The sequence below is a fragment of the Denticeps clupeoides genome, chromosome 4 (assembly GCF_900700375.1).
Source record: "Denticeps clupeoides chromosome 4, fDenClu1.1, whole genome shotgun sequence".
NCBI classification, from domain to species: Eukaryota; Metazoa; Chordata; class Actinopteri; order Clupeiformes; family Denticipitidae; genus Denticeps; species Denticeps clupeoides.
The window spans coordinates 3270551-3287814 of record NC_041710.1 but is presented as its reverse complement, the minus strand read 5'-3'; the positions used below and the strand labels follow the sequence as shown (position 1 = coordinate 3287814).

At 44.3% G+C, this 17264-nt stretch overlaps 2 protein-coding genes across 2 annotated transcripts; both read left to right on the top strand.

Moving 5' to 3' along the window:
• The first annotated feature begins 2114 nt into the window (after positions 1-2114).
• On the top strand, positions 2115-9488 carry plxdc2a (plexin domain containing 2a). The gene is made up of 14 exons (XM_028977579.1): positions 2115-2519; positions 4972-5099; positions 5229-5369; positions 5462-5531; positions 5615-5737; positions 6022-6140; positions 6226-6325; positions 6412-6507; positions 6856-6937; positions 7927-7987; positions 8259-8424; positions 8552-8590; positions 8864-9018; positions 9110-9488. Exons 1-14 carry the CDS (start codon positions 2414-2416, stop codon positions 9296-9298), a joined length of 1575 nt encoding a protein of 524 aa, XP_028833412.1. The 5' UTR covers positions 2115-2413; the 3' UTR covers positions 9299-9488.
• Positions 9489-13251: 3763 nt separating this feature from the next.
• On the top strand, positions 13252-16368 carry LOC114788919 (myeloid-associated differentiation marker homolog). Its single transcript, XM_028977868.1, has 2 exons — positions 13252-13312; positions 15185-16368. The coding sequence occupies exon 2, from the start codon at positions 15230-15232 to the stop codon at positions 16112-16114; it is 885 nt and encodes a 294-aa protein (XP_028833701.1). The 5' UTR covers positions 13252-13312; positions 15185-15229; the 3' UTR covers positions 16115-16368.
• The last annotated feature ends 896 nt before the right edge of the window (positions 16369-17264 follow it).

Sequence of the window (17264 nt, the reverse complement as noted above, 5' to 3'; positions counted from 1 at the left end):
CATTATAAAAAGGATCCTAATCACCCTGCTTTTAAACCTGAGGCAACACTGGGTGGTTAGGACATTCTTGGTGCCAGTTTTTATTTTTTGTCCTTCATCAATATTAGATGATGCATTTTGTTATAGTCATCATCAAAAAAACAGCATTTACTTTGGGACTTGTCTCGATTTCGCCACATCGTAAAGGTTCGTTGACGAAGATATTTTGTCAAAAATTTGGTTGATGAAAAGAACACTACTCCAAACACACATTACGTCTTATACAGTGCAAGTTTTCTTCAGCTGTCATAAACCCACTGGACTTCTTGCTCGTCTGATCACTTCACTGGCCTTGTTCAGAATGACTGATCCTGCAGACCTTCCACACAATTTCTCAGCAAACCTAAAATCCAACTGGTGACGCCTAAATGGTCCATATTTGGTTAAAATCATGAATGGACACATAAAGAAGTGCCTCTAGTAAGAACTTTCCTAGAAGTAAATGAAACCCAGTCAAAGGGTCTAGTACAACCCATAAATAATTTCATAAAAGCGCTGCAGTTTTCTATAAAGCATTTGTGCATCCGCTGTTTCGGAAACATCCCTCGTCTTTTGTGTCTTCGTCCAAAACGTACAATGTCTGTCTTCAAAGACGCCACCACTGCCCAGCCAGCTCAGCAAATGTGCCTGTATTTCCCACATCTTCCTGTGGTTTCGTTTGGTTTCCATCAGTTACGGGGGAAAAAAAGAGCGATGTTTTTACCATTCACGGAGCTTCGTGTAGACTGATGCCGCTTCCTTTAATGGAATACAGATGACCGGTTTCAGCGCAGTGAAGCACCGCCTGCCGAGGAGCAGATCGGATCCCACAATCTGGAGGACATATGAACAAAATAATAATGTGCAATTACACATCAACCCCAATAAAACATTTAATGTACATGACCAATAAGAAACCTGTTTTTCTGATGGAACCTTCCCTGGCTTAAAACCGGATACACATGTTGTGCAGTTCATCGAAATATAGCATTTAAACGTTTCTCTTTTGCACACATCATGAATGTAGCTTCTGTGTTTAGGTATTGTGGAACTGGGAGAGATTAAACGTGTGATCACAATATATTTGCATGAATTATGTTGCAAATAAAACCAACTCCTGGTAATAAACTTTTTAAATTTTTATTTGATCACATTCGGTCTTGTTGGAAAGTAGTCGAGCGGCATTGCACATCTTTACACAGGGGTGGTAGTAGCCTAGATGGTAAGACACTCGCCTATGAACCAGAAGACCCAGGTTCAAATCCACCATTGTGTCTCTGATCAGGACACTGAACCCTGAGTGTCTCCAGGGGGGGACGGTCCCTGTAACTACTGATTGTAAGTCGCTCTGGATAAGAGCGTCTGATAAATGCTGTAAATGTAAATGTACACAGACTTGCCTGGGCCATTCCAGAATTTTCCCTTTCTTCTAGTGAAGCAATTATTTCTTTCTTTAACGGATGGGGGCATCTTCATCTGTCTTCTGGTTAATAGGTGAGTGTCTACCCTACTTGGTTGCAGTGGTTTGACTGTACAGGTCTTGGGGCTGCCTGTGTTGTAGCTGATCATATCAGTGTAGCTGCTGTCCCATCAGGCACGTGAGAAATATCACACCCTCCTAATCCAGCTACAGCAAGTACAGCCAACACATATGTACATACAGACCACACATCCGGCTGCTTAACTGGCATATATTTGCTTTTTAAATTTTATTTTTTTTACACCATTGCCAGTGTTAAAATATTAGTTTACTGGGTATTTTATAATCTAATGTTCATACAGATTATTCCAAGTGCATTTCATCTCATGGCCAGGGAGCTAAGATTTGTTTTCATGTGTGGTTAGTTCACGATACCTTATACTGAGGGGAACTTTTTTATTCTGAAGGAAACCTGAGGGTGGAAAACTCAACAGTTCTCCTTCAATGCATTTGTGGCTAGACGCTCAGACACGGCCAGACACCGGGGCTTGGCAAAGAATACTTCGCATTTTTGACATGAATTTCCCTGCCAGTGAAATAAATTTTGTGTGCAGGCGTGGAGCAGCTATTCCCCTGAGGGAATAAACTGTTCACATTGTCCTCGCATGCAGGATAAAGTGGATAACATGCAACCAGGAGATGGTTTGGAGATGTCATCTCTGTAAACAGGAGTGGGCTGCAGCTGGAGAAGCGGCATCTAGGGCATTCTGCCACCAACGAGAGACCATGAAGCATGAAGACGGTCCCGTGCACTCTACCCGGTCTTCCTAAGGAGATTTCTTCCAAGCCGGATTCGCTTCGGATGGCCATTTTTGGGAAGTGACTGTTCTTCTTTTTATTCGAGAGATCCATGAGAGCGGAACAGAGAGTTCCCACACGAGACGCTTCAGCACGCCGGGTGTGTGGAAGAGGAGGATGCTCCGTACGCACGTGGTTAGAATGGCACCGTTAAACGTGATTGTCGGAATACTCATGGTTCCCCTGTTTAGAATGACCACAGAGCATCTGACATCACCACCTGGTGAGTTAACACACTGTCAATGGACATGGGTTAAAATATATATATTTTAAAGCATTTATTATTTCATTTATGTTTAAAAATGGAAACATTTTGAGGAATATATACACAATATATTTTCATCAAGATATTTTTTTTCCTGCTTGTACTATTTATTACAGAAAGGTCACTAAAGATACATCATAATGGTTTACGTATTGTTTTTTTGTTTTTTTTTTTGTGATGAACTACGGAACAGTGAGAGATTTTTGGCCCTTTCTGTCACATGAAATGCACTTTTACATGTTTGTGCTAAATCTCTGACGGAGCGAGAGCGTGGAGGTGGAGGAAAAACATCGCAGGTAATTGACAGCTGTTCTGTCTGGAGGAACGGCCCTCCTCTCCCGAGGACCGGAAATTCCTTCCACACTTCTTCAGTGAATGGGTCCTTTTTATTCTTTTTAGTATTTACGTATGTGAAATAATCATCAGCCCACAGTCACGTGGACTTGTTCTGACCTCACAGACAAAACAGCAGCACTGAGCCTCACTCTCCTGCGTAATGGCCAGTGTGTGGAATGCCAGGCATGTTTTCACATTCCCTCAAAAAAAAAACTCCGCAGGCGTGTGTTTGGATTCCGAGATTATTTGAGTTCTTGAAACTATTTGTGCCTTCGCAGAACATGGGCTTCAGACGTTTTAAGATACATGTTTTTTCTTGTTGCACTTAAAACATTTATATTTACATTTACATTTATGGCATTTGGAAGACGCCCTCATCCAGAGCGACTTACAACGTGCTATCAAGTTATCATCGATGAAGAGATCAATTCCGGTTCACTAGGACCCCAACTATGAATACAATCTTTGTATTCACTCTGTTGTCGATTCTGTAATGGAACACATGGGATAATGTTTTAAAATGTATGATTTCGGCAGCTTCATCTGAAGTACAAACCGGATTCCAGAAAATTTGGGACACTAAACAAATTGTGAATAAAAGCTGAATGCAATGATGTGGAGATGGCAAATGTCAATATTTTATTTGTAATAGAACGTAGATGACAGATCAAACGTTTAATCCAAGTAAATGTATCATTTTAAAGGAAAAATATGTTGATTCAAAATTTCATGGTGTCAACAAATCCCCAAAAAGTTGGGACAAGTAGCAATAAGAGTACATTTGTGTACAAAAGTACATTTGAGCATAATGAAGAACTGGAAGACCAATTCACACTAATTAGGTCAATTGGCAAAATGATTGGGTATAAAAAGAGCTTCTCCAAGATCACCAATTCCCACAATGTAGAAAGATAGTGGAGCAATATCAAGAAGGTGTTACCCATTGAAAAACTGCAAAGACTTTGCATCTATTATCATCAAGTGTGCATAACATAATCCGAAGATTCAGAGAATCTGGAACAATCTCTGTGCGTAAGGGTCAAGGCCGTAAAACCACACTGGATGCCCGTGATCTCCGGGCCCTTAAACGACACTGCACCACAAACCAGGAATGATACTGTAAAGGAAATCACAGAATGGGCTCAGCAATACTTCCAGAAACCATTGTCAGTGAACACAATCCACCATGCCATCTGCCGTTGCCAGCTGAAACTGTACAGTGCAAAGAAGCTCTTCTAAGCTCAGGCGTTTTCACTGGGCCAGGGATCATTTAAAATGGAGTGTGGCAAAATGGAAGACTGTTCTGTGGTCAGACGAGTCACGACTCGAAGTTATTTTTGGAAATCTGGGACGCCATGTCATCCGGACCAAAGAGGACAAGGACAACCCAAGTTGTTATCAATGCTAAATTCAAAAGCCTGCATCTCTGATGGTATGGGGTTGCACGAGTGCGGGTGGCATGGGCAGCTTGCATGTCTGGAAAGGCCCCATCAATGCAGAAATATATATTCAGGTTCTAGAACAACATATGCTCCCATCCAGACGTCATCTCTTTCAGGGAAGACCCTGCACTTTTCAACAAGATAATGCCAGACCACATTCTGCATCAATCACAACATCATGGACTGTGTAGGAGAAGGATCCGGGTACTGAAATGACCAGTCTGCAGTCCAGATCTTTCACCTACAGAGAACATTTGGCGCATCATAAAGAGGAAGGTGAGACAAAGTAGGCCCAAGACGACTGAACAGTTAGAGGCCTGTATTAGACAAGAATGGGAGAGCATTCCTATTTCTAAACTTGAGAAACTGGTCTCCTCGGTCCCCAGACGATGTTGAGTGTTGTAAGAAGAAGGGGAGATGCCACACAGTGGTGAAAATGGCCTTGTCCTAACTTTTTTGGGATTTGTTGACACCATGAAATTCTGAATCAGCATATTTTTGCCTTAAAATTTCACATTTTCTCAGTTTAAACTTTTGTTCCGTGAATTATTAATGCAGGATTTTTGACATTTATTGGTCCAGGTCAATTTAACAAATTACACATTGTTTTTAAATCTGAAATCAATTTTTAGGGGTCGTGCCTGAGCCCTCTGCCAGCTGGAGTGAGCAGGATCAGTACCAGGAACCAAAGAGGGTCAGACTGGAGCATTTCTCTGATGTAGTGACTGATGGAAACCATGACAAAATCTCTCAGATTGAGGTAAACAGAGGGAAAATATACAAATTATGGCTCTTGTGGCTTTTTAACAGTGAAACAGTACATATGGCACCCCTATTACTGACATAATGTAACATAAAATGCTTAAAAAGCATCATGTTCTTTTTACAGAGAGATATGGATCACAGCTATTATATCTCCAAAGTACATGGACCCTTAGATGCTGCTAGCAAAGTCTTGTGGGTGAACATTGAGCAGATGTCCAAAGGCAAGATCAATGGGGTGCTCTCCAACACCCACAGACAGACTACAGTAAGGGCCTGATAAAGTCCACTGCTCCTCATCGAACCTTTAAAAAAAAATGGTGAAACACGTTCATGAAATCGCTGCTTTTTCTCCGGCAGAGTGTGCATTTGTCCTTCGAGTTTCCTTTCTACGGTCATGTGGTACGAGAGATCACTGTAACAACAGGAGGTAGAGTTGCACTCCTCACTTTTTCTTTGGAACTGAGAGGTGTCTGGAGAACACTGATCAGTGTTTTGGATTTTCCTGCGCAGGTTTCATCTACATGGGAGATATCGTCCACAGGATGCTGACAGCAACACAGTATATAGCTCCTCTCATGGCAAACTTCAACCCCAGCGTCTCAATGAACTCCACAGTTGTGTACTCTGACAATGGTGAGAACTGAGTATCTTCTAGTACAAACCAGGAGTCCCATGGCTCGACTCATTTCAGAGATTCATACCCTTCCCACAAAAAATGCACTCTCAGTAGATGTTTTCATGGTAGTAGAGATACTGTCAGTGCGGTAGGTCAAAACTATACTGTAGATGTTTGATTGGATTGCAGTCTGATGACCATTTCTCAACGGACAAGTAGAAAAGAGTTTCACATTTATTCACTAATTTCTTCAGGTTTGTTCCTTGATCTGAACCTTTCAAATCTGAACCTTTCTTGTCAGGAACTGCTCTGGTGGTGCAGTGGGACCACATTCATCTCCAAGATGAATTCGATCTCGGCAGCTTCACCTTCCAGGCCGCCCTGCACAGTGATGGAAGGATAATATTTGCCTACAAGCAGGTGACACTCCTCTCTCTGTTGAACCTTCTCTAGGGAAATAAGATGAGTACATCCTGAAATACATGGGTTGTGTCCAAATTTTCAGATCCCGGTTGACATCAGTGAAATCAGCACTCTCAATCATCCTGTGAAAGTCGGCTTGTCGGATGCCTTTGTTGTGCTCCACAAGATTCAGCAGATACCAAGTGAGAGTCCAACATCTATCCGATATCCTGTCTTTTTGCAGTATTTTGTTTGTTTTAAATGCCTAAATTTGTCTCTTGTGCAATAGATGTCCGCAGAAGAACCATCTATGAATATCACAGGGTTGATCTGCCGAAGTCCAAAATCTCCAGTTCCACTGCTGTTGAGATGTTGCCTCTTCCTAGTAGGTCACAGTCTGTGAAGATGAACCAGTGCATTTAAAGATGACTTACTGTAAAAATGAAGGGCCTGGTATCTTGAGCTTTCGTTTCTGCAGAGTAGAAAGTCTTGAAGAGAAGAGAAGAGAAGAAGCTGAGCTTCAGATTCATATACAACATTTGAAAACAAGAACTTTGCTAGTTTAGGCTGTGTTGCCTGTTTCATGGAAAGGGCTAAGAATTATTGTACCAGGGTTTCTACTTTTATGTAGCTGTTAAGATGACTCTGTTTTAGATTTTTTATTGATTGTTGCAGATTGTGTAGATGCCCAGCGTAAAAAATAATACCCAATCTGTACTTTCTACCTCTGTAGCCTGTCACCAGTTCTCCAGCTGTGAGACGTGCCTCCACTCTCAGATTGGCTTCAACTGTGTCTGGTGCCACCGTCTGCAAAGGTACTGAAAGTAGGGGTGGGCGATATATCGAATATACTCGATGTGGTGCGATTTCTTCCACGTCACTATATCATGAACATCACGTGTAAATCCTAGCAGCATTGATATTTCACTCCTTTTACTTTGCTTCGCCCAACCACAAAAACTCTCCTGCTGCATGCGTGTCTGGTACAGGAAGATACGTGAATCCGCCACGTGATTTTTGGACGAAGTTAGGGTGACCAGACGTCCTTTTTTCCCTAAAAATTGAGTATAGACGGGTTTTTAGAATTTTCCCGATGTTGGCGCACTAGCCGGAGCCTTTTTTCAGATTTTTTTTTGTGCACAAAATTGAGAATCTGACGTGTTCATACTGCTGTCAAGTCCATCAGAGTATTAGACTGTACACTATGTGCACATAAACATTGTTGTTTTTTTCTTTTTCTTCGCATTTTCTTCACATTTTCTTTACCACATGACAGGAAACAACTGGAAAAATTGCGGTTCCATTCTGGTACCACACTGGTTCTGTTATTTGTCAGTGGCTTGGATATCGCTAAAATATTCCAATTAGTATAGTGGGTTCAAAAATCTCATAAGAACTTAAAGAATCAACTGCCTGCTCCCTGTGAAAGTAGAACCAGGGTTGAAAATTTCAGTGATATTGAGAAATACATTGTGCACCGCAATATAGCTTAAAAAATAGCAGTGAGAGAAAAGGTTGTGGACCAGTTAACAAATGTGAGCCACTTCTCCACAACTGCAGATCTAAGGTCAACCTAAATTAATTATATCAGTGTCCATTTATGCAAATAATGGCTGAATATAGCATTTATACAGTAGTTTATAGAAATATATTGTGAATTTCAATTTAGCTATCAGAATATCATTTTTTTGGTCATACCACCCAGCCCTAATTGAAAGGATAAAAAACAGCATCAGTTATGGTTACACAGTTACCTATATTACTTTTTATGCAATTGATATTCTTCTTTTTTGTCTTTGAGCAGATGTTCCAGTGGTTTTGACCGCAATCGGCAGGACTGGGTAGACAGTGGATGTTCTGGAGAGGTGCTAACACAATTATAATACCCTGTGAATAATCTCCATGTCCATGTTAGCTGTAAGCCCCTCCCACGTTCTTCATTTAGGGTCATATGTGGGCAGGCCGATTTTGGTTAATGTTGAAGGGTCCAAATAGGCCTCATTTGTAACCCATTGAAACCCATCATCAACCACTTATGGGTTCTACTTGGAACCCACATCCAAACCTGTTTGTGGATGAAGCGAAAGGGCTTCTGGTGAAATCTGAAAATGTAACATTGGTCCTATTATTTTCCAGGCCAAGAACCACAGTTGTGGTACCAGCACCACACTGAATACTACCCAGATCTCAGCGACTGTGGCTAGGACCACAGTGAAGAAAGGCATCACCCTGTCTACCTCTGTGTCCACAACTGCCACCAGCATAACCACCTCCACCAGCCACAAACCGCGCAGTGATGCAAGTGAGGGTTCATTCCTTGCCACAGTGTTGTTGCAGCATTATCATTTTGATAAAATGAACATAGCAATACTATGTTTGGTATGTAGTGTGCTGTGATGTAGTGTTTCAAATGGTTTCTTCTTGTACAGATGACACAAAAGGTGCGCTACACGTGGCCAAAGAGGGGTGTAAGTATTCAAGTGTATTGACAGGAACTGATAGGAAGGGTTTAAATGATCTAGAATGAGGAAATTGGGTGTCGCACAGCTGTCAATCATACCCACAGGCTCCTCCCCCTTTTAAACTTTGTTTTGTTAAAACAAGTTTATCTTCTGGGTGTCAGAAATAATTCTACACCAACAACAAAGGCTGTGCAGGAACAACATACAGATAACACAACATTATATATATATTGTATAGTATATTGTCAATCTTCAACACAAATTTTCTCATGACTCTAGCCATGCAGGACACACAGGATGGAAGTGAGGAGCACGTACAGACAGGCCTGCTGGTGGGGATCCTCCTGGCTATGCTGTTCATGGCAGGCGCTGTGCTGGTCACCGTCTACGTGTATCACCACCCCACGTCCTCCGCCAGCCTCTTCTTCATCGAGGTGAGCAGTGGACAGGAAAATGCAGCCACAGATACCAGAGCAGTCAAGCGCCCGCTTCTCCTTGATTCCTCGCGCTCTTTCTGTCTTGTAGCGACGCCCCTCTCGCTGGCCAGCCATGAAATTTAGGCGGGGCTCGGGCCACCCTGCCTATTCCGAGGTGGATGGGGTGACTCGGGACCAGGAAAGGTTCATTGTGCTGGATCAGGATGGCTACGTGGTGTCAGAGCATAGAGAGAGCTTCACGTTGCCAAACCAGAGAGAAGGTGTTCTGGTGATGTGATCTCCCTCCAAGTGGACTTCTACACAGTTCTTTTTCAAATGTTGAATGTATTTGCACTACGTGAAAATAGATGGGAATGTGCAGGATAAGAAGACATATTTAGATGTTTCAAAAACAATGTTGTGCATTGTATGAGCATGAGGACTGCTACCAAATTCATCAGTCTGGATTAAAGACTTGTGGCCTTAAAATTATGAAAGTTTTGTTTCTTGCATGGTGCTTAATTTTGCATCTATGTTTGGGATCAAATAATGTATAATTTCCTTTTCTGAAATATATATATAAATGTGAGTGCATTTTTCTTCTTGTCAGAGTTGGTAAGAGATTTTCTAGGACACGACATCACAGACACAAGGACGTGTTCATTCACAATGAAAAAAAAAATGAAATGCAATGAGACAATGAAAAAATGCAAAAACGTTGCTCATGTGCAGAAATCCCGAACCGCCAAGGTGCCACTGAGGTCCCCACTATTAAGGTACCATCCCCACACACTGCTCCCCGGATGCTTTTCAATGGCTGCCCACTGATCACTAAGTGTGATGGTTAAATACTGGGCATGACAATCACTTCACTAGGACTTTTCACCTCACCAAAATCCAAGCAAATGACGGCCCCTTGCAGTGTACCAGTTTCACCAGTAGGTGGAGGTGTACACATTGTACATAATCCTCCAGAAAGGTGCAGAAACTCACAGCCTGACTGCTGTGGTACCTGGTACAGGACTACAGAGCAGGACTTTGCCTCTTATCCCTCCGTCCTCATCCCTAACTTTTATCCCTCGTACATACATTTGCAGCATTTACCAGACCCCCCTATCCAGAGCGCCTTACAATCAGTAGTAACAGGGACAGTCCCTCTGGAGACACTCAGGGTTAAGTGTCTTTCTCAGGGACACAATGGTAGTAAGTGGGATTTGAACCTGGGACTTCTGGTTCATAGGCAAGTGTGTTACCGACTAGGCTACTACCACCCTGAACTGTACTGAAGTACTGATGTACTTACGTTACATACGTAACATATGTTACTTCAGTAGGAATATTGGACAAATGGATGGATCTTGATCACCGAATGCATAATAATAATAAAATAATAAAGGGAAGTGATTGTCACATGTGATACACAGCAACACAGCACATGGTGCACACAGTGAAATTTGTCCTCTGCATTTAACCCATCACCCTGAGTGAGCAGTGGGCAGCCATGACCAGCGCCCGGGGAGCAGCGTGTGGGGACGGTGCTTTGCTCAGTGGCACCTCAGTGGCACCTTGGCGGATCGGGATTCGAACCGGCAACCTTTTGATTATGAGGCCGCTTCCTTAACCGCTAGGCCACCACTGCCTGCATAGACTGCATAGACTCTTGATAAATGAACCAGGATGAAGAACTTAAATGAAAGTCTGCTGCTACTGCTTTACATCAACACCGCTGGTCCTTTAAAATGGCCATGAAACCGAGCTCTGTGAAAATCGTCACCTGCAGTTGGATTTGTGGGACAGTGTCAGCTGTTCTGGTTGATAGCTTGGTCCAGTGAAGGGTTTTTTTTCTTCATCCACAGCAGGTATCAAGGTTCTCCGGTGTGCACACTGCACCATACAACATGTATGTACTGTACAATGAAATGTAAGGCTCTCCCTGTCCTTCAGGTGTTGACATTGGAATAGACTTCACCTCTCTCTCTAGGCCATCGACTGGTGCTTTTACGGCATTTGGCAGATGACCTTATCCAGGGCGACTTACATAAATACCCTGAGGTCTTTATCAGTGAATATTTTCTGATATCGCTTCACTGGGAGCTGGCCTGTGAACACCATCTCTGCAGTAAAGGAACCAGAATAATGATGGGGCCAGTTGAGCAGGAATCTCCCCCCACTCTAAACGAGTGGGGGAAGATAGCTATGTGGTGGAGTGGGAGAACTTCTGGATCAGCTGGAGAGGTCCAATGGCACTCTGCCAAGTAGTCTAGTGTTGAGATGACAAGGGTGGTAATAGCCTAGTGGGTAACACACTCGCCTATGAACCAGAAGACCCAGGTTCAAATCCCACTTACTACCATTGTGTCCCTGAGCAAGACACTTAACCCTGAGTGTCTCCAGGGGGGACTGTCCCTGTAACTACTGATTGTAAGTCACTCTGGATAATGGCATCTGGTAAATGCTGTGAATGTAAGGGCCTCAACATGCACATAAGTGGCCTGTGTGGTGAAAAATGGATGAATCCTTCTGATGTTAGAGAGAATAAGTCTACCGTCCCGCGTATCACTTTAAACCGCTTAGTTGGGCAATAGCGGAGGTCCGGTTTCATTTCTGTTTTTGTGGTCCAGTGAATACCACAAACTATACTTGACTTGACTTGACTTGACTTGACTTGGCAGATGCTTCTATCCAAAGCGACTTACAAGGAGAAGACACCAGAAGTTCTAATTCGGTTTCTATAAATTGTGATTACAAACTATAATTAACCTTCACCCATTTACAGTCAAAACCAAAGAATATTAGTAAGAACCATGCTGGTCATCCTCTTTCAATCATATTCATAACTGCGTTAATAACATCAACGCACCCAATTTATGTGCTGTGTGCACATCCGTGGGTCATTTGGGGGTCAAGTTCCTGAAAAATGCGATAGTGAATGATGAGTCATATTGGGTGAATATAGTATAAGCCAGTTTTATCAGTATGAATTGCGATGACACGGATTCCTGCAACTTCCCAGCTGCGCACACAAGGCAGTTTTTTTTTACCGGAAATCCACATCCACCAAAATTTTATTCATGGGTCAATATTCCCTGGTTCATGGGACCAAAAGGCCCTAATGGTTCTTTTAAATCTATATTGTGTATATCTCAAAATTCTAATTCTCATATTTCCTGGCCAGCACAATACATGAGCAGAAAAGAAAATGGTCCGAATATAGAATGATTTCAGATGATAAAGTGGTCCTGTGTTGCCACTAGAATAGCAGGAAATGAGTTAGAAAGGAGTAAAAGAATTTTTTTGGGGGGGGGGGGTTCCCCGCATTCTTTCCCTCCCCCGCTGTCTGCCGCTTGCCCATGGTCTCTGTGGACATGGGCGGGCAGGGAAACACTGCGCTGTAAGAGCCGCGTCTGTCCGGAAACCCTCCTGAGTCACACTTCACTCTAACCGAATCACCACGGTAAACAAATATCTGGTTTCCAGGGGAACTGCCTCCGCAGCCTAGCAACAAAAAAATATCGATTAAAAATACGCCTCGGTCAGATGCGTTCGGAACGGACTAAATTACAGAGTCCCGAACCAACAGCAGGCCTCACAGACCATTTCTGTTCGTTTCTAATGCATGTTCTGTAAAAATCCTGTCACAATCAGCCTTTTTATATCGCTGTTCTATAATAATGAGCAGAATAAAAAGTACAGAATAGAACAGATATATTAGCTCAGTTAGTTTACGATTAAATAAGATAAATTGCAAGATAAATTGCAAGATACAAATGCATTTACATTTACAATTACAGCATTTATCAGACGTCCTTATCCAGAGCGACTTACAATCAGTAGTTACAGGGACAATCCCCCCTGGAGACACTCAGGGTTAAGTGTCTTGCTCAGGGACACAATGGTAGTTAGTGGGATTTGAACCTGGGTCTTCTGGTTCATAGGCGAGTGTGTTACAAACTAGGCTACTACCACCCAAATGAAGCTGATGCTAAATTTATTTCATTTAATGATTTTTTTAAAGAGTCTGTATTATTTATTCTAGGAGGGACGGTTTAGATGGAATCAGTGTGATGGAAAAGCATGGTCTCCTACAGTCTAATGAAGTTACAGATGATGAGTGTGTGTGTGTGTGTGTGTGTGAAATAGAGAGGCAGGGAGAGAGGAGATTTGTTGCCTAATTTGGCCGTGCTGGGCGGTGCTGGTGGAGGGAGGAAAGGCTCCTTTTTTTTCTTGTAGAAAAGTCGGGCCCCCGGACGCGCCCACTCGCCTCAGACCTGAGAGACGCAGCGGATCGACAGCCGCGGCCGCACAACACAAGGTAACTACCTAGTCACTTATTCTTTCTGCTCACTTATTATAAATCTTAGCAAGACTGGTTGGGTTGCGTGCTTTATATGCGCTTTACACAAGAAATAAAAGACTTTTTCACTCTTATTCGGTCAGGTTACTTAATTTTATTCAAATAAACTCATAACAGACAGAGTCATATGTGTTTTTAATGTAATGTTGAATTGGTAAATTAATGCATTTATATGTTTATAAAAACCTGTAGGAAGATGATCAGGAACTTGCTCATCTCATCTTGCTCACCCAATGAATATATATATATATACACACACACACACACACACACACACACTCGTTTAGTGATTGTGTGAAGCCCACCTCCTGATCATCTTGCAGCCTACAGGTTTCATGTAAGGTTTTCATCGTGAGGAACAGGGTTGGGCTGAGATTTGAGTTCTAGCTGCCGCTTGACAGGACAGAAAATGCCCTCCGCCTCTTCTGCTGCATTCGGCTCCAGCGACGGCCCTGGCAGCTGACAGAGCCCGTCTTGTGTCTCATGGCTCACGGCTTCCTGACCGATTAAGGGTGAAATTCACTTAGTGCCTGCCTGCCTGCATGTGATTGCACGGCTCCTGACCTTTGCCTGGACCGCGCCCGGAGACGCTTGTCTGCAGAGAGTTTAGTAAAAAAATAAAAAAATTCGGTTTCCTCTTTGACGCTGGCCTTGTGTGGTGCCTATTTTTGGCTAATGGAGGGGAGTCCCGGGGCCTTTGTAGTGAGACGGCTCCCCAGCGCCCTCTGCAGGGGGTTCCAGGACCATGCCGGCTGGAGCAGAAAAGCCCCCATCACATTGTCGGCTGATGATGGATTCCGTCTGGAAACTTTAGTCTAGAAAATGTGGCGAATATGGGAGGCGGAGAGAAATTAAGTCAACACATGACGAGGGAAAGGACAAGAACGACGTTAAGGAGAGATGGAACGGGGGCAGCATGGACAAGTTTGGCACCCCTGTGCAACTTTACAGTTTCGCGGTAGCAGCAACATCTGGAGTGCATCAGAGGGCTGGAAAATGTGACATGCACCCCGAGCAGGGGAGGGCTGGTGAGGAAAGGCGGGAGAGAAGAGGGAGAGGTGACTCACGGCTCTGCTATTCCCGCCGTTACCGTGTTTAAAATACGTGGCCTGGTTGGGGGGGTGGGGGTGGCGCTTCATAAAATTCCTTATCAGGCCTCGCTTTAAAGCTGCTCCGTCTCCAGCCACCCCCCCACCCGTTTCCTGTCTTCCTCTCTGCATTTCAGCAGATGGATGTCAGGCGCGGTCGGGCCGCGGTGTTTATGTCTCTCTCTCTCTCTGTAAACGCTGAGCAGGCCAACTGTTAGCGTTTGCTGCCTCGCCATTCCTCCGGTTGTTGACAGACGGGCTGCAGGGTCGAGTGGAGGTCGGGGCGATGCCACGCCCGTCTGGCAAAGACAAGGCAGGCCTTTTTTTTTTAGAAGACTCCCGTGGGTCCAGGGAGGCGTGAGCACGAGCGTCTGGGATTGGACGGTCGCTCTTAGTTACGTAATTTGCTGCACAAGGGGCAGTGGTGGCCTAGAGCGGACTCGTAACATTCACATTTTTACATTTACGGCATTTACCAGACGTCCTTACAATCAGTATTTACAGGGACAGTCCCCCCCTTGAGCAACTTAGGTTTAAGTGTCTTTCTCAGGGACACGATGGTAGTAAGTGAAGTTTGAACCTGGGTCTTCTGGTTCATAGGCGAGTGTGTTACCCACTAGGCTACTACCATCCAAAAGAAGAGTTGCCCCGAACCGCCAGGGTGACACCGAGGTGGGTGGGTTAAATGTACAGGACACATTTCCCTGTGTGCTCTACTGACTGATTCCTCATGTCTCTCCAGACACGGTCCCTCATCCTGAGAAAGCCGCCCTGAGACGCTCCCATCATGCCTTTGGTCGTGATGCACTCCTCGCCCCTTCTGTGGGTGCGCGTGCTGGCGATGGTCTTCGCCTGCGTGGCGTTCAGCGTGGCGCTGCACGGAGGATACGTGACGGGCCAAAGCGCCGGAGACTGGAGCATCTTCTCCTGGTGCTTCAGCTTCGCCGGTACGCTGCTGGTGCTGCTGGTGGAGATGTTTGGGCTGCAGGCGCGCATCCCTGTCTCCTGGAAGAACTTCCCCATCACGTTCGCCTGCTACGCCTCCCTCCTGTGCCTCTCAGCGTCCATCATGTTCCCGCTGTACTTCCTGAAGGGCCAGGGTCAGGGGGAGAGGCGAGACTTCCGCATCGTCTCCACCGCCTTCTCCTGCCTGGCCACGGTGGCTTACCTGAGCGAGGTGAGCATCACCAAGGCGAGGCCGGGCGAGGTGGCCGGCTACATGGCCACCGCCCCAGGACTGCTGAAGGTGTGCGAGACCTTCGTGGCCTGCGTCATCTTCGTCTTCATCAGCGACCCCGTGTCCTACGAGAGCCACGCTGCTCTGAAGTGGTGCCTGGCTGTCTACTGCATCTGCTTCATCCTGTCGGCGGTCATCATTGTCCTGTGCGTGGGCGAGTGCACAGGCTGCCTGCCCTTCCCCTTCGCCCGCTTCCTGTCCGCGTACGCCACGATGGCCGTCATAATGTACCTCTCCGCCACCATCATCTGGCCCATTTTCAAGTTCGACAGGAACCACGGGGGCACCTCCACCCGGCCCAGCGATTGTAGCTACTCTTCCAGAGTTTGCCCATGGGACAAGCTTGTGGCCGTGGCTGTGCTGACAGCGCTAAACTTTGTGCTGTATCTCGCCGACTTGATTTACTCGGCTAGGCTGGTGTTTGTCACTGTCTGAGCGAAGGCAGCATAAAGATCTGGAGGCCAGAAGATCAGGTCAACCCTCAAAGTAAAAAAAAAAAAATGATACACAACTCTTTCACAATATACTAGATAGCATTGAAAACATTTAAAGGTTCCCTATCGTGAAAATGTCACTTTGTGAGATGATTTAACATTAATATACAAGGTCCCCTAGCCTGTCTATGGTCCTGCAGTCAGTAGAAATGGTGATAGGTATAAAGAGTGCTTTGGTCAATCTGCTTCACCGTAAGGGGCAGCTCAGACGGTCTGATCTGGAATTTGTCCCCTTATGACATCATAAAGGGAAAGTTTCCCTCCCGTTTCTCATGCTACTTCCCACCCCTCCCCTAAAACATTATCTCCACCGACCATCATGGCTTCCAAACATGCCAAGCATTGCAGTTGCTCTGTGAGTGGATGTAAAAAAATGAAGCCACAGACACTGAAACGGAAGTTCAGAAGTCTCATCATGGGACCGGATCAAAGTGGCTGTAATTCTGCACCAAGGCTGAATTTCGGAAAGAGACTTCACATACAGTTTTAGGGGACCACTAACAAAATAATAATAAAAGCAAAAAACTTTTTTTTCATTTCAGGGGACCTTTAAAACAAATGAACATGAATAGTTGTCATGTGTAATGTGTATTTTACCGCATGTCAATGTTTCTATAGGAGTTTCATCAAAAAAAACACCCCCTGCTTTAATCACAGCAGATTCACATATTTATTTCATTTTCTCATGTCAGTTTATTTTCGAACATTTTTTTGAACATTTCTCCAGACTTAGTGTTGCTAAATTTGGATGTTTTAAATTTCTAATTTTTATTAAATTTAAATTACGTGCAGTATACGGTTAAACCCTTTTTTTGTGCAGTTTTGTTGCGTTTTTGCTTCCCCGATCATTATCGCCGCTGTTTAAAGATTCACAGCAGTTTCTGGAAATAAACACCAACAAAGCGGAGAGTCTCTCTAACTTTGAAATTGTGAAAGGCATGGAGGGTGGACCCAGACTTCTGGCTTGTAGTGTTGTTAGCAAAAATAACATAATAAAGGAATGAATGTGTCAAAGAAAGAGAGCACGATCGTGTCCCATTTCACCAGGGTAAATTTGCGTGATTCCTTCTCAAGGGAGGGAATTTTGACAG